Source organism: Macrosteles quadrilineatus, unplaced genomic scaffold, assembly GCF_028750875.1.
Source record: "Macrosteles quadrilineatus isolate MER2022 unplaced genomic scaffold, UCM_ALF_1.0 Scaffold_1__1_contigs__length_201487025, whole genome shotgun sequence".
In the NCBI taxonomy this organism is placed as follows: Eukaryota; Metazoa; Arthropoda; class Insecta; order Hemiptera; family Cicadellidae; genus Macrosteles; species Macrosteles quadrilineatus.
The window spans coordinates 149,078,200-149,096,808 of NW_026542594.1; the positions used below are offsets into that span (position 1 = coordinate 149,078,200).

General features: G+C 34.0%; 1 protein-coding gene across 3 annotated transcripts in view; it reads right to left on the minus strand.

Annotated features, from left to right (window-relative positions):
* Nucleotides 1–1,854: 1,854 nt before the first annotated feature.
* The window catches only part of LOC128987220 (heterogeneous nuclear ribonucleoprotein A1, A2/B1 homolog), a 41,841-nt gene continuing 25,086 nt past the window's right edge, over nt 1,855–18,609 (minus strand). The window contains exons 6-11 of one of the 3 annotated variants that reach the window (XR_008490216.1): nt 18,096–18,206; nt 17,341–17,421; nt 16,467–16,524; nt 7,725–7,880; nt 5,073–5,232; nt 1,855–1,972 (exon numbers count right to left, since the gene is read on the minus strand). Coding sequence is in view for 2 of the 3 variants with exons in the window: in XM_054407981.1 (XP_054263956.1) it covers nt 16,487–16,524; nt 17,341–17,421; nt 18,096–18,206 (230 nt within the window). In the remaining variant the exon portion in view is untranslated. Of the gene's footprint in view, nt 1,973–5,072; nt 5,233–7,714; nt 7,881–16,180; nt 16,525–17,340; nt 17,422–18,095; nt 18,207–18,609 lie in introns of those variants that run through there. The other 2 variants (XM_054407981.1, XM_054407972.1) reach the window with 2 other exon arrangements.

An 18,609-nucleotide genomic window follows, 5' to 3' on the forward strand; every position in this document is an offset into this window, starting at 1 on the left:
TGAGCGCAGCGAACGAGCTCCAACCTAAAGGTGAGTGAGCGTAGCGAACGAGCTCCAACCCAAAGGTGAGTGAGCGTAGCAAACGAACTTCAACCAGGACGTGATTGAGCAATGCGAACGAGATCATCTTGAAAATTAAATGTAACTGTACTTAAATTATAAATAGTCAAAGGCAAGACAACGTCTGCCGGGTCGGTCTGTCTTAGGGGAAACCTATAACTTAGGCGATACGAAGTTCGCCGGGTCAGCTAGTTTTTATATAAAATATTAATTGTCCTAAGTAAATTAGCATTGGATTTGTATAGTTATTTCAATTTCTTCACATACAAAGAATTAATTTCTTTCTTTGTAAACCACACTGCATGAGTGAATATTATTGTGAGAATTTTAATTTTGCAGAGAAAGATTACATGAAGGCGTTTTAAAAGACATTGAAAGACAGCAGAAGCGGATGGATGAAAATATTATTGTTTTGGGACAACAAGGGGATGGACCAAATCAATATTTAGCTAAGGAAGAATAAAATATCAAGATTATGATATTTATGTAAATTGGGCTAGTTGAGTAGAGTTATGTGTATATATTTGTATATTAAACATGTTTGGCATATTTGTTAATAAATAAGATATATCTTAATCCTATACCTATAACATTTTCCTAAACTTAGGAGAACAACTAAAAACTGTCTATTTTAATATGGCATGCAATAATTCTTGTCTGGCATTAAATTGACGCATGCAAACCTTGAAAATTTTAGATGCCAGTTGTCTAAGGTTGTTAAAACTGAATAATAATCTCTCTAACTAATGGGAAGATATTGTTTAAAGATTTAAAATTACACTGACATTTTATGTTGTTGCATTATTAACATTTATGATACCTAATCTTAATGACTCCATAATGTCTGCAGATTTAAAACCAAAACTGCCAAAAATTCAATTTTAAAACTTTTGAATCTCGAAACTCGCCAATCGAATCTTGAAACTGAAACTTTTCATAAGTTTTGATGGTTTTGAGATTCGGTTTTCACACATCACTATCACATAATATAAGTGTGGTAAAATCCCACAATCATTCCTTAGATAAAGAGTGAAAAAAATACCAATAAATTCAAATTCTTCACAAATTGATTGTACTTCCTACTCTCCCAAAGTGATGGATAACTTAAACTGGCTTCACACCTGTCTTGTTGTGACTGTTTTTATATGGATTAAAATTTCTTTAAGAATGTACAAAACGTGCCAATTAAAACAAAAAAAATAATATTCTGAATTATTGCTTCTAAGCAAGAAATCTACAACCCTTAAAAGACTTGGAGATAATGTTCCTGCAATTTAAGAACTATTGGTAGACTATAATGTCAACCCTTATAAAAGTTGTGTGGTGAAATGCAAACAAATCTTAACTCTTCAAAATGTTAGGCTGCAAGATGTATCACCTGATACATTAGCTTAAAGAACATCTTGGTATTATTTTGTACATCTTGAGTATGAGTAACGCTCCTTTCACACTATACGATTTACATTTTTTCGGTTTTTAGTAGTGTTAAGAAGAGAGCTTGCATGATCTACACTACACAGTAATAGCGATGGCAGAATTGATTGAAATAAATACAAACTTTTATACTGATCAGTTTTTAATCAAAGGGAGCCCACCAGCCAAAGCAGCAACTAGATCAATTGTTGCCATTAATCATTTACAATCTGACCTGTCAATTGGATTTTATTTATGTTTATTGTGACGTTAACAAATTCTGAAACATAGAAACGGCGTAAAATGGTACTGTTTTCAACCGGACGGCAAAAAAATAACGTACAGTGTGAAAGAAACGTAACATAGTTGAGAAAGAATATGTTTCTTTTGGTAAATAAAACATAGACAAGTATTTTGATTCATCTCAGATTTATTTTCTTACTTGCTAGACAGCTGTAATCTTTGTTTTGGATATTGCTTGACAAAGCTCTTTTCACTCCTGGAAAGAAGAAAACCCCTGTTAAACATAATCAGCTCAAGTCAGGCACAAATTTACTAAAGATAGTTTAAGAATTGTTTTAAAATGAGTTTGACTAATACTTTAAATTTTTTAAATTTTAACCATCCCAATGACCAAGTTCATTAGGGTGTCCCACATAAGGTGTCTCAAATTGATTATGGAAAAACGGCTTAACGTACAAGGATGAAGTAAAATTATTTCCCGCTAAATCGACCCCAAGGAATAACGTAAAAATATATTTGAATATATATAAATATACTTTCGATACAGGGTGTGCCAAAACTGAGGGTCACTAGTTCGAATCTCGGAATTTTCAAATGTAAACATATGTCATGTTGTATATCATTTTAAAGGTATTTAATAGAAATAGACTAATATTTTGGCGAAAACAGAAACCAATTATCCTTTTCTGTTTCAAAATGGTGGCAGTTTATTTGGAAAAAATCAATATGTTTTTAATACTCTGTGTTTCCTATACCAATGCACTTAGCTCTTCTCCGGTCAAATTTTCTTACTTGTTATGAAATTAGCTTTACAGTACTGTGGTATGCTACAACTAACATTTTTTAAATAATAAAAATTTAAAAAAATTAATTTTTTTAAAGTTCGCAAATGCCCACTGTTCAAAATTTTCAAATAGCAACATAGGTCAAGTGGCACATTGTTTTATAGGTTTTTTAAATTCTTAACAACTTTGTATTTTACACTTACTTCGTATCTCTTTTAATTTTTGTGTAAAATAACAAAAAAACCTAATTTCTCCATATCAAATGCATGATATTTGGGCCCTAAATTGTTGCTATTTGAAAACATTAAATAATGGGCATTTGCAAATTTTCAAAAATCAATTTTTTTTTTAATTTTTACTATTTCACAAAATTGTTACTTAGAGCATATCACAGTAAAGATTATTTTATAACGAGTAAAAAAATTCAACTGGAGAGGGGCTAAGTGCATTGGTACAGTAGAGTCCCGCAAACTCGGCACTCGATAACCCGGCAGTCTGGATAACTCGGCCATCACCTGGCTCAGAAAATTAGTGATTTTTGGGTCTGAGTTAAACATGGACTCAAGCCAGCTCAAGTCAAATCATTCACAACTCGTACCAAGGATTTGATGTACTATATCTGATGACTTAATACTGACTTGTAAAATAAATATAAATAAAAAAGGCAATCAAAAAGCTTAAAAATTGTATTGTTCTTATTTTTAACCCTAGTTTCTGTTAACCCGGCATTTCACAAACTCGGCACCCTTCCAGTCCACATTACGCCGAGTTTGCGGGACTCTACTGTATAGGAAACACAGAGTATTAAAAACATATTGATTTTTCCAAATAAACTGCTGCCATTTTTAAACAGAAAAAGATCATTCATTTCTGTTTTCTCTAAATATGTTTTCTCTAAATGTTTCTATTAAATACCTTTAAAATGATGTAAAACATGACATATGTTTACATTTGAAAATTCTGAGATTTGAACTAGTGACCCTCAGTTTTTGGCACACCCTATATCGGAAAAAAGTTAAAAATATTTTTATATCCACCATAAGAAAAGCATGGGAACTGAAAAATGTCTGCATTCTAACCAGCTGTTACTCATTTATTTGCAATGTTTGCATTTATTCCGAAAGTCAATGTTGTTAAATAATGTTTAAGAAATCCACAAGCTGGTTTACAACCTGCCTTTAGGAAAACGCTGGAAAATTATATGAGTGTTGTTTCTACCTATCTAGGTCCTCTTAACAGCACTTACATGCATTGTGGTGCATTTCACTTCGCAGAGGAGGCTACAAATGGACATTTCGACGCATGTTGCCACAATAGACTCATTAACATGTCACAAGCACAAGTAAATGACAAACAAAAATAACTGTTTTTACATGATTCTAACCTCATAAAAACATAAGGCAATACAACAGTGCAATGACTTTTGCGTCACTTTCTGCTACACAAAAAGAGATTTTGGGAAATGGGCCTTAATGTTTTAAAATTCTGGGACAAATTCATAGATATATTTCTGACTTACTACCCCGAAACGGAGAGTTGCCTTCATATGGACTCCAACGGAAGGAAAACCAAGATATAAAACAATAGATACTGTCAAAGTTATCAATCGTACTTTCTGTTAACCCGTATGCACAATCTTACAAAAAAGCATCGGATGTGATTGTAAGTCAGGAGCAAAACCACGACAGGCCAATGAAACCTAGTTTAACCCATTGGGGAAGGAATTAATGCGCTACCTGCAGCACCCTCTGGCGGCAATTAATTTTACCGAATTTGTAAACTTTTACTCTAACTGCTATAGAAAGAATACCTTAGGTAATAAATTAATAATTCTTTCACCATTTTGTTCACAGTAAAATTGTCTACAGAAAAGTGGTAATTGGATAGTCAAAGTTCTAAACTAAAAAAATATATATATAAAGATTATAAAAATACAAATTTTAAAACAATATTTTGAACACTACTATTATAAAGTTCAATCGATTCCCTACGTAGAAAAATTAAAAGTTGTGTACTTTTATAAGTAATAACATTTTTTTTTTATTGTTTGTTTACCTTACCGCAGCTGATTTTCGGTGATATGTGGTTTCCATGGCAACACAAAATTCTTTGTTATTCGCTAAAATAAATGAGTAAATACGCAAATCAAGAAGCAAGATATTTATAAACATTATAATAGTAAGAAGAAACAAAAAGGGCAAAAATAATAATAACTAATTAACTAATGGCGCTGCCTAACGGTGACACGAGCGGCACTCGTAAGTCGGCGCCAATGGGTTAAACAATGTTTATGCAGACAAAAGAAATAAAAACTCAAGGAACTGTTAGCAGTTTCCAAAACTTTTTAAACAACATATTAAGTAAGTATTTCAAAAACAAACACAACATTTTTTCACATTGGAAGTTGACATTTTTGTTCAAATCATTCTAGACATTAAAACATTTTTATTTACAAAATGTTCATCAATATTAGAATATTAACTATGTTCTTTTCCAATGTAGAGAAATTGCTTGGGAGTGATAAAAGTGTACCAATCATTTGTGTGAGAAATTATATTCACCTGAACGGACCTTTTAAAAGTTTATTTATTATGTCAATTGTTTCTTGTTGTTCTCCTGGCTGTTCACTCACTCGATTCACCCTTCTTGGTTCCAACTCCAAGTCTTGGTCGTTCCATCAAGTCGAGGTGATGTACAGTCCAGTCAAGCAGGCTTATGTATAATGTAATACCTAAAATAACAAATAATTGGATTAGTTTATAAATAGTTTTCAAACACTAATAAGAGCACTAGCTGAGAGATTGTCAGAAAAATGGGTTAAGCCTTACAGCCTCTGGTAGTTAAGGGGAGTCGCTACTGAAAAACTACCAATTTTGTAAAAAACTTGATTTTTTTATTATTTTTTTATCTTGTTCTATGGATTGTAAGGTTTCAGAAAAACATAACATTTGGTATAATATATATTTTTGTCACTGTGAAAAAAATATTTGAAGTGAAGCGCGCACACCTCTTTTGGGGCATCAACTAGGCCTAGTATAAACCAACGTATAAACTTCAACCGCTGTTTTCCGCGACTTTAAAATTTTTTTTTTTTTTTATATATAAGCTCTTATAACTTTTTAAATATTACAGCTATATGAATGAAATTTTTACCACACATTGTTTATACTATAAATCAACTTTCTGTGCATGGATATTGTTATTGGGTAAATAAAAGTACATGAAAAAAAATTTATAAAAATTTATAACCTATAAATTTTTCAAAAACTTATTTTTGAAGCCATAACTTATAAACTAATTGAGAAAATAACATGAGTATGCACAGAAAGTATGTGCTTTCCTTGCTCTTTAAAATAAGATATCGAACAATAAAATTGGTTCAGTAGTTAAATAGTTATAAAAACTCCAAAAAGTATGTAAATTTTTTTTTTTTTTACTTTAACGGCAGTAAATCTTTTTCTAAGACTAAATGAACTTAAAAAAGTATATATGATAATTTTTAAAAGGATTTTATTAAAAATCACTAGTTTCAGTAGCGACTCCCCAATTGGATCAGAACGAGACCGACTTGCTCAATTTTAAGGGCAACAAGTATGTGCCTGAGAAGATCTCGAAAAAAATGGAGATCTGCTCGAGAATTCGAAGATGGGGCAGGCATCCAACATATTTATTGAAAGAATCAAAATTTTTAGCAATATCTGTAAATTTAGATTTATTTGTCTTGTAATTATCTATATTAAATTATCTTACGTTTATAAATAACCGAGGAGGTGATACATTCAATGGAGTTTTTTTTATTGCAAAAAATGTATTAAGCATGGACTTTATGATAAATTGACCAATTTGGAACTAATAACTAATAATTTGAAATAAAATGGCACTACTTAGCTACAAAACGTGTGAATATTGGCAATTTTGTAAGAACATTTCTTAAAGTAAAATAATAATTATACTATGCAGTTAAAATATTGTCATAGTCAAAACTTTGGCACACAATTTTCCTTTCTAAGTAAGCAACACAGATGTTGTTATTTACATTTTCCTTGCCTATGAGACCTATCCATTCTTTAATTTTGTTCTGTCGGTAGATAAACCAAAATTTGTATGTAAACTACAAAAAATTGTATTATTATCGGTGGTTAGTCGAATATCCACAGGTCTAGGTCTAGGTCTTTATGACGGAGAGCTACTTTAACCAATGATTTGGTCACTTCTCAAAAGAAACCACTATAATAACTTGCCCAGTAGATTTCTGTTCAGGAGAATCTCTACAAACTTATCAAAAGAGCTGGATAAGTCACCTAGCTCTAAAATTTACAAAAAATATTTTCACAAATAACTTTTTGAGAAATATTAAACTGTTCAACTGCCTTTGGTTTAGGCATTGTCAGTTAATTCGACGGAAGATTTCAAGTGATAGGCCAATGAAACCTAGTTTAAACAATGCAGACAAAAAATTAAAATCTCAGGGAACTGTTAGCAGTTTCCAAATCTTATTAACACGTTCAGTGCTAGGGGCGGGAATTCACGCTGCGCGGTACCGGCACCACTGGTGCGGGCGGGAAACATCGTCCTTCTCCAATGCCAACAACCTTGCTTCAATGTGAGCTCAGCCATTGTCGGGGAACGGTATAATTGTTGCCAGTCTGTAGCTCAGAATATAAGCTTTAGTCTGGTGTAGGTTGGTACTAAAATTTCCCGTAAAATCCAGTCTGGCAATGCTTTTGTCCCGGTTCCGGCAATTTTCTCTTTTCGAGCCACTTTACAAAGACGCTGGCTACGGATCCAGGCAGTGCTGCTACCTTTGGGTGTTTCAGTGAACTACGTCCACTCTCGGGCTAACGCAGCACAATCACCGCTGCTCTTTTTTTATTCGTCAGACTGAAATATTTGAATGCCAATTGTGTTCACCAATTCAGTTGCACAGCGGGACTTCGCCCGGGCCTTGCCGCCATTGGCGAGCGCCTATTTGAAGGTATGCCGCACTGAATGTGTTAAACAACATATTAAGTAAGTATTTCAAAATCAAACGCAAACTTTTTTTCACATTGGAAATTGATATTTTTGTTCAAATCATTCTAGAAATTAAAACATTTTTATTTACAAAATGGTCATCAATATTAGAATATTAACTATGTTCTTTTCCAATGTGGGAGAAATTGCTTGGGGGTGATAAAAGTGGACTAGTCATTTGTGTGAGAAATTATATTCACCTGAACGGACCTTTTAAAAGTTTTTTATTATATCAATTGTTTCTTGTTGTTCTCCTTTCTGTTCACTCGATTCACCCTTCTTGGTTCCAACTCCAAGTCTTGGTCGTTCCACCAAGTCAAGGTGATGTACAGTCCAGTCAAGCAGGCTTGATGTATAATGTAATACCTAAAATAACAAATAATTGGATTAGTTTATAAACAACCGAGGAGGTGATACATTCAATGGAGGTTTTTTAATTGCAAAAAATTTATAGAGCATGAACTTTATGATAAATTGACCAATTTGGAACTAATAACTAATAATTTGGAAAAATTGCACTACTTAGCTATAAAACGCGTGAATATTGGCAATTTTGTCAGAACATTTCTTAAAGTAAAATAATAATAATACTATGCAGTTAAAATATTGTCATAGTCAAAACTTTGGCACACAATTTTTCTTTCTAAGTAACATTTTGCTTTATTATGACCAGATTTTCAGTCAGTAAACCCTTCTATCCTGAATAAGCGTATTACAAGGTCTGCAATTAGATCCACATTTGGAACAGTTCTAGATGCAACACAGATGTTGATATTTATATTTTCCTTGCCTAGGAGACCTATCCTTTCTTTAATTTTGTTCTGTCGGTAGATAAACCAAAATTTTAATGTAAACTACAAAAAATTTGATTATGATTGGTGGTTAGTAGAATATAAACCTAGGTCTTTACAATAGAGATCCACTTTAACCATTGGATCAGCAGTGCTCCTGTTGGTTATATTATAGACAAAGAATTAAAACATTTTTTTATAACTAATATTGCATAATCAATTCTCTGAACACATTCCACTACATCAAAGCCCATACCTGATGAATGACAAGCCTACCTCATTCTGACGCTATCTATCCTTCAAGAACCTCACCTCTTCTAATCTCCTATCTTCCTGAAAATCCTTCCACCTTTCCTTCCTCAACCTCCTCTGCTTTTGGTCTCCTTCCTACTGGCCACCTTTTACCTTGTTTCCTTCTAAAAACCTTTCAACAAGTAACAGCAGCATAGATCTACATTATAGCATTTCCTAAAAATCCTTTGAGCCCCTCATAAAAATCCATCCATGAAATATTCACGAAACATGTCCTTTTAATCTTAACCTAGACCCAAACCCTCAAAATCCTTTTTCATAGTCTTTTTAGTATAATTTTTTTTTTCAAAATTCATTTTTTCAAGAGTGACAATATATAGTCACATTAGGTAGAATCTGCCTCATCAAAATATCTCCAACAATGCTTAATTCCAATACAAGACTTATAGGAACTTCTTTAATTCACCCTTAATTCTCAAGCTCTTTCCTATATTTTATTATGACCATGGATTTGCCTCGTATTACTATAAAAACCAATTCTTCATTCCATTGTATGTAATCTAACCCAAGGCATTGTCGCATCAGAGCAAATAAAAGGTTGATCCTTTAAAATTGTATCAATGTTATCTGAAAACTACAACTTGTGTTTCAAGTTTTGCATCGTAATATACCTCACAATTACACTAAACAGTTCAGTTTTAAAAATATATGCAATAGAAAATGGTAAGATTAAATTAACTGTTGAGCATTGCCCACTAGCCAGAAATTAATTTAAGTCAGTTTTTTTTTTTGTCCTAAGACGCTAGGCACGAGTCCGGAATTGTTTTTCACATTACTTCAGGCTAGACCTAGGGGTTACTGCATTATCACTTAGACAAAATCCATTGGTGATTTGGCGGGATTTGAACCCGGGACCCCAGGAACCGTAGTCCCGCGCTCTAACCACTAGACCAGCTCGCTCCCCTTAATTTAAGTCAGTAAGAGTGCCAACTAGTGTTAAAGAATGCAATAATAGCAACCTATTTATAGGCCTACTAAAAAAAAAAAAAATCTAAATTTTATTTTTGCTGTTGAATGGCGAGTATAGGTCACCAGGCACCATTTTCCCCGACTGATCTAATGGCAAACCATACTTGGCGAAAAATGGGACAAAAATTTGACCTCAAAGGGTTAAGGAAGGTTTTGAAAAATTGTGTTACATGTAGAACACAAGTAGAATTAGCATTGCCAAAATATTTAGTGTAACGAAGACCATTTAAATCCACTTCCATAGGGAAGAGAAATCAAAATTTAAGTAATCACTTGTGTCAAGAACCCCAGATGTACTGATTTCAAATAGACAAAAAAATTTGTAATAATCTTGTTAAATACCACAATCAATGTATCATTGTGAGTACTCTAAAAAGCAATCGAATACAGACCAATTAAAATCCTTCATACTCCATAATATTCCTGGCTGTTACTTTATAGTGTATGAAACAATTCACCTTGTGGTAATAGTGCCAACTGTAAGTATACACCTTATTGGACTGTTATATCCGCACAATTCCGGTTGGTTTTGATACAACTCAAAACGGGGATACCAATTTTAATACCTGGTTAAAATAGTTTTAATGTTCGTTGTATCATCAATATTTGAATAATACTTTGTAAAGTGAATCCATTATTTATCACTCACGAGCTTGGGATATTTTACAATTAGTTTTATGAACAATGCTAACTGTTGTATCAGGTATTGTATTTAAGGTTTTATTTAGGGATGGACGAGATTGGATTTTTAGTTCGAGACGAGACGAGACGAGATTTTTTATTTCTCATAAAATTTCGAGACGAGATTTCTCTTCTCATACACAACGGGAAATGTACGTTCGAAATTTTTACCTGATTTTGTAACATTGTTAGATGACTGTTTAAATACTAAAATAATGATAATAGGCAAGAATATTTACAATCTTTTATTAAATAACATCAGCATAACATTTTTTTATTAATCACGCCTAACTTATTGAAAATGCCTACGATTAGGAAACATGGTGATATCAGTTAGGATAGATTTCTACTTATCCTAAAATAAAATAAATCATAAAATAAAAGCAATATTAATTTTTATAAAATAGTTACTTGTTTTGACTTTTTTATAGTAATAAAACATTCCTCACACTGCTTACACTTAACAAAACTTCTCAAATGTTATTAAAGTAATATTATTAAAATAATGAAAGTAATATTTACATTAAAAGAATTAAAGTAATATTTACATTAAAAGAATTAATTAAATAAGAACGCCTTCGAAAAGGAAACGCAACTACAACACGCTCCTGTATTGCGGGTATTGCATTGACTTTCTGCAGGCGTTTTTAATTTTTTTTTTTTTTTTTTTTTTTTTTTTTTATTCTCGGATAAAAATCTCGTCTCATGTAACGAGATTGAAAATTTCCCGAAAATTTCCCGAAATTTCGAGACTTGACCATCCCTAGTTTTATTTCATCCTTATTTAAAAACTTCTATGGACATCTACAAAATTATATTGCAGCATGAAGATTTGTTGAAAGGTGAAATTGAGTAATGCTATTCAGAGTGATTAAAATCATTCCCAGTTCTGTAACATAATTCCTATGTTTCTACAGGGTGGCGCAGATGGATCGGGTGGTTTTAAAATACTTGTCAAACTGTAAATTTTAAAGGTATTGGATTGAAATAAAGTGCAAAACGTGTAGTTACAATGGAAGTTTATTGACAAAAAATTAGTTAAGTTAGTTTTTAAAAATTAAATCCATCAAATGCCTTCCTTCTCGAGCGACGCATTCTTGGAGTCGGTCCTTGAGGTTCCGCATTGCTCGCTCAAGCACATCACCAGGAATTGAACCATTCAGGAGTTGAAGGCTGCAATTCACAACGAAATCACATCAATTCCTGGTGATGTGCTTGAGCGGAACCTCAAGGACCGACTCCAAGAATGCGTCGCTCGAGAAGGAAGGCATTTGATGGATGTAATTTTTAAAAACTAACTTAACTAATTTTTGTCAATAAACTTCCATTGTAACTACACGTTTTGCACTTTATTTCAATCCAATACCTTTAAAATTGACAGTTTGACAAGTATTTTAAAACCACCCGATCCATCTGCGCCACCCTGTAGTTAACATAAACAAGGTAAATAACATTAAAGCGACAGCACAATCTAAAATATCATGTATCATCCTTACAAATATAATGCTATGAAAAAACAACCAGTGGCATCTGAACAAAATGAATATGTTCAGGGAGCTTTGGTGATAAAAATAACACTTATTATGTTCAAGTTTTTATCCACTACAGTACTACAGTGCTATGATCAAAGTTTCAAAAGATCTCGCTAGAAGGTTGTACCAGTAGCAAAATAAAAGGCAAAGAGTAATGTGCATTTTGGAGATGCACCATTCATAAGGTTTTAATTGTTTTATCCATTTAGTCTGCATAAAAAAATGGCTACAGTCAAATATTATACAAGTAAACAATAATATAGTTCTTTAGGAAATTAACTAGAGTAATACATAACTTTAAGTGCACATCTAATCTTGTATGCCACCTATAGTAATAGACTCTAGAGTCTTCATTGGGGAAATTTGCTAAAATAATAATAAGGATAGTCGATATTCAGTAAAAAACTACAAAATTGTACACCAATGGATCACAATCAAATAATTTTGAAAAGCTACTCTTTTTTAGTAACATTGCCAATCAGATTTTAGAGATGGACAAGTCTTGAAATTTTGGGAAATTCCAGATTTTTCAAGACTAGTTTTTTCAACAATTAGTGGGTGTTGATACCAAACTGTATCAATTCTCAATTCTTGATACTGATACCAATTTTTATAGCAAATTATTTATACCAAATTTTCTGAATAATACTATACCAACCCCTGTCTTTGTCATAAAGTAATATTATAACAATGTGGTGTTTTCAAGTAAAGAAATAATGCAGCAAATAATCGTCGTCGTCCGTGATCACAGCAAAATCATGAACATTTCCCGCGGCCTTGTAGACATCAATGACATCATCGTCGTCTCCCGAGGTCTCAGAAACGTCATCACCATCGTCCGCGATCGCGGCAAAATCATGAACATTTCCCGCGGCCGTGTAGACATCATTGTCGTCTCGCGCGGTCACGGAAACGTCATCATCGTCTCCCGCGGTCACGGAAACGTCATCGTCGTCTCCCGCGGGCACGGAAACGTCATCGTCGTCTCCCGCGGTCACGGAAACGTCATCGTCATCTCCCGCGGTCACGGAAACGTCATCGTCGTCGTCCGCGATCGCGACAAAATCAGGAACATTTCCCGCGGCCGAGCAGACATCATCGTCGTCTCCTGCGGTCACGTAAATGTCATCGTCATCTCCCTCAATCGCGGCAAAATCATGAACATTTCCCGCAGCCGAGCAGATATCATCGTCGTCTCCCGCGGTCACGGAAACGTCATCGTCGTCGTCCGCGATCGCGGCAAAATCATGAACATTTCCCGCGGCTGTTTAGACATCACCGTCATCTCCCGCGGTCAAGGAAACGTTATCATCGTCGTCGCAATCACGGCAAAATCATGAACCTTTCCCGTGGCCGTGTAGGCATCATCATCGTCTCCCGCGGTCACGGAAACGTTATCGTAATCTCCCGCTGTCACAGAAACGTCATCGTCGTCTATCGTGGTTTGGGAAACGTCATCGTCGTCGTCCACTATCGCGGCAAAATCGTGAACGTTTCCCGAGGCCCTGTAGACATCATCATTGGCTTTTGCGGTTACGTAAACGCAAGACGACGATCGCGGCAAAATCATGAAAATTCCCGACTTTGAAATCAAATTTAAGACTAAATCCCGACTTTTCAAGACCATTTTGAAATTCAATACTAATTCCCGACTTTCCCGACTACTAGACACCCTGAGTTTAACTCTATCCTAACTGATATCACCATGTTTCCTAAGCGTAAGCTTTATTTTTAATAAGTTAGGCGTAATTAATATACATTATTTGTTATACTGACGTTTGTTAATAAAAGATTTGAGATATTTTTGCCTATTATTATTATTTTTTTATTATTTAAACTAGTGATGGGCGGATCCAAGAAAATGTCGGTACCGGATCCGGATCTTGAAAAAATCGGATCCGGATCTTCGGATCCAAATACAAATACATTTTTTTCTTTTTTCAAGGGTGGGTTTTTAAGTAAAATAATTCATATGGCTAGGCAATGTCAAAGACTAATTGTGTCCATATAAAAACACTTATGTGGTGTTATTGAAATCAAAGTCATCACAATTCTACGATGATTATCTGATTATCGATCGATACGAAAGAGACAAACTACCACCTATCGCGTTGTCTTTCTAACACAGCTATTTGTATCATAATCTACAACGCAGTGCGAGAGCGTGATTGGCTAGTCGCTATGACGACACACGGTTGCCGTGACAACCTACAGTGCGCACTGAGTACTGCGCCTTTTGTGGGAGGGAAGATTATACCAACAAACTATTTCAGGAATTCCATTTTGGGACGGATGAAAGATAAGTAAGAAACAAAAAGTGGTCACGTGTGTAAAATGTATTGGGCAAGACAATAAGGCTATAAAGAGTATTGTCACGTCGTTGTTCCTTGTTCGTTTACTTTTTCAGATTCCCTATCAAATGCCCCTATCTGCTATCTCTCTCTCTCTCCCCCTCTCTCTCTAACGATGTACTGATTAAACAGATTGTGGTTGACGACTTTTCTACTTCCCTGCGGTTATTTTAGTTCAATCAATCCCACAACCTTTCTATTGCTTATCAAAATAATTAATTAATCTGTTTTGTATTTTATTTCCTTTGAACCAACCCCTATTTACCATCTGTATTTTATAGAATAAAATGTTTGTTTATAAAGTTTAACTGGCCACACAATTTTGTACCTATTTTATTTTGTATGAAGTAACAGTTACTTTGATGATTATATATATCAATAAGTGCTGCGTGCTGTAATAAATGCTTTTTATTCTCAAAATAAGTAATGAATTATTAATTTTTGATAATACATGGGTCATTGAATACCATAATGTCATGTAGTTTCCTTATTTGTAACTTACAAATAATAATAATTGATAGGTAATTCTGGAAAATGAAAAATAGTGAATGCATTCATAACCCTGTTGTCAAAACAGCAACGCGGGTGTAAGGGTTTATTGTTTCAGAGGCTAGGGTGTTTCAAGGACAAAGTGCTGGGCTCAGGGGGGGAGGGGTGGTGGTGAGACTGAGAGAGAAGAGGGGGGGAGGAAACTGGTTTTGGCTATTTTATTGATTAGTTCACCGACCCTTCTAGACAACAAAATTGAGTGACAGTGACAGTGTTAAATCGCTGTTCTGTATTTCATTTCTTGTTTACTTTGTGTGTTATTCTATTAATTTTAGTGTTTTGGTCTATTTCCTCGTCGTCCCTTGCAAATTGTATTATCAATGCTAAATAATTGTGGTAAATTCAAATTATATTTTTGATTATTCAAATCTCCTACACAAAAAGATAAAAGTCAAACCAGGCAAGGAAAAAATCGGCTATTGTAATCCCCGTACCCAGCCATTTGGGAAGTGTGAAAGTCGTCTAAATATAGCTCAAAGGCTCACCCTTCCCTTCCCCCCCCCCAACCCCCTACTCAATGTTGCTCGAGGTTATTGCACAACTCCTCCCTCCCTTCTATTGTTTTGCCTTTATAGTGTTTCTATTCTGATTTTATAAACATAAATTTATTGTTTACAACAGTTCAGTAGTGGAATTTTCTATTGTGAAACAGTAGGCCTACTTTAAAACAAAATCACTACCGATCATGTCATTCTATTCTGCGTCAAGTCAGTATACCATTGCCAGTCAGTCGCCGGCGACTGTTTTGAGTTGACCTATTCTGTCGTGACAGCACTGACAGCTATAAAAATAGGTTAGGACAACTACCTCTTGCTTATTTCTATATTTGTATTCCTGTAGAATCTACAGTAATACAAATTATTCATCATTTTATGTAAACACAAGTTACATTACAAATTATTCATCATTTTATGTAAACACAAGTTACATTTCAACAAATATTGATTATTTACAATTTCAAACCAAACTGGCGAGTTCAAAGATAAGCTCGAATTTCAAGGCCGTACTCTACTGGAACTCGAAATCTCAAATACTCGCCCGTTTTGTGTTAATAGTATAAAAAAAATCGGATCCATTAAAACCGGATCCAGCCCAAGATCCGATTTTTTGTGGATCCGATCGGGTGTCGGTTCTAGCTCAGATCCGGTGGATCCGGTAGTCCGATATCCGGATCTGACCATCACTAATTTAAACAGTCATCTAACAATGTTACAAAAGCAGGTAAAAATGTCAAACGTGCATTTCCTGTTATGTATGAGAAGGAAAATCCGGTCTCAAACTTTTATGAGGAATAAAAAATCTCGTCTCGTCTCAAACTAAAAATCCAATCTTGTCCATCCCTACAGATTTTTTATGAGCACTCATTTGGCATGACATATTATTCACTTTATATTTATGTCCATGTTTAGTGATGAACATAAAAATTCTTAAGATATAAATCAGGAAGCAAGTTATACATTGTGAAAATAATCTCACAACAATCTTTGGTTCATCATCTATTTAATTGAAACCAAAACTTTCAGAACACTTTATTGAAGCTAATAGCATATGAAAAATCACACTTTCAATACAAGAGTCATAAAATACTGTTTAACATCGATTCACATACTAAGGAGAACATTAGTACTTCATTACAAACTTAATGTTATGAAAACCAACTAAATTAAATGATTTACACAAGTGGATAAAATGGAACATGAAAATCAAACTGACTTTCTGTAACAAGTGAGAATGTCTACACTGATCACTTTAAAAAAGATCACTTACATGATCATATTGAATGGCATTCAGTATCTTCCACGACGATTTAGAGGGTAAGTTGTGTCTGGAACAAATACATAGAGTTGACAATGTGGAAGTCAAGTAGAACTGTGAATAAGTTTAAGTTTCTCACCAAGATGAAGAATCTAAGTAAATGCTAAATGGGAGTGAGACTTGTGATTTCTCAAAAGTTCATAGGTATACAAGAGTATATGCTACACTAATTGTGACAGTTCAAAATAAAGTTGACTCGTTAATTTTTCTGTTAAAATACAATTATTTTAGGTGTGTACATCTTTTTTATTCATATTTAGCTTTATTTCGGGTAGGGTTTTCCACTTTTGGAGTAAAATGCCACACTTGTTAGAAAAATTCTAAAAATGTAAGACTAGTGGGGGTGGGTTGCATTCGGTTTGGATGCAGTGTGTATGTGTGTGACTGATTGTTGAGGTAACAAGAGAAACTTTGTAATTGTATCAATGGCTAAATTATTAATTTGTGCTCATGATATGTTTTTAGTATTAGAAGTTTACTGTTTGAAAGGACTGTGTTGTGAGTTAGCTTCAATGAGGAAGAATTTAGGTTAATTCAAAGAACAATTACATAGCTGTAGAGAAAGAATTTAACTTCAGAAGTATCATCTAACTGTAAAAAAAGTTGAGTAAGTAAAAATTTAGCAGCAGGATCCAAAGTGACAAAGTGATAACAGCTGAAAATTTGGACTAAACTTAAAGAAAATTAACAACGATCAGCAAATTATATCCAAAGAATTGTAAGAGAACAATTTTAAGGGACTCATTTGAAACAATTTTCATAAAATTAAGTAGGCCTACTATTAACGAGAACTGTAAATACAAAATGAACCACATAAACACCTTACCATATGGTGCACTACGACCAGAGCTGAAACTGGAGCGAATCGGACCACCTCCACCACCGAACCTATCACCTCTGTAGCCACCTAAAACACAAATATAACTGTTTATAAGGTACTTATTACTTATTGGTTGCAGCCTAGTTGATTTGCTTTATATTTATTTACTCATTAGGTTTCCTATAATGCTACAAAACAGCGGCTATGATAATTAAACTGTTGCATTGAGCATGCAGAAAAAAATGTTTATGATTTATGTCTGATTGTAAGTGAAAATTATTGTAAGAATATAATATTACTTAAAACGTCAATTCAGATCAAAATTCTGAATGGTGAAATCAGGACATGTTTCGACACATTAGTGTCGAAGTGTCGAAACATGTCCTGATTTTAACATCCAGAATTTTGAGCTAAATTGACGTAAGTAATATATTCTTACAATAATTATCTACAGCTCAGGGGCTCAACAATGAATTTATTGTAAGTGAAAAACTTATAATAACACTAGAAAAATGTATTTCTACCTATGATTAAAAAAATCTTAACACAAAAATACGTGACACAATGGTTGGTCACTTAGATTGTTACTTGTTTGGACAATTAGAAAGGGAAAGATAGCTGTGAGAAGTTGAGGGACTGCTGCAACAACAGGGAAGGTGCCTAGGCCTGGAGGGTTGAGAGAGAGACAAAGGTGACCTATACAACTGAAGATCTCTTTGCTTTCTATGTAAACCCTCTCACAAAGAGTGGATTTGTTATACCTCTGCCTCCTCGGCTAGATCTCTCGGGAGAGCCACGCCGCCACGAGTCTCCTCCTCCTCCTCCCCAACTCTTCTTGCTGGATGGACCATCGTCCCAGCGGCCACCACCACCTGTAGGTAATACAATACACTGATGAGTTAGCAGAATATTGTCTGGACGTAAAAAAGTGGCTTAGGGAATACGCTGAAAGGCACATTTGTACATTAAGACCGACAGAAATATTTTTTGGCTTAGATCAAGACAGTATAATTGAAGTTGAGTAATGTTCACTTGCTTATTGGTTATTATTGGTTTGGTAATACTTAGAGCTCTAAACTAGACAAAAAATATGTGATAAAAATAACAAAAATAAGTAGTCTCTCAGCAAGTTCATAGACCATAATGCGATCTATATAAGTTAAGTTTTTAATAAACTTCCCTGACTTTAATTTATTTTCAAAAATTTTCCCTGACTTACGTACTTTTTTAAAAACTTTCCCTAACCTTCCCTGACCCTATACCTGTTCCCCTGAC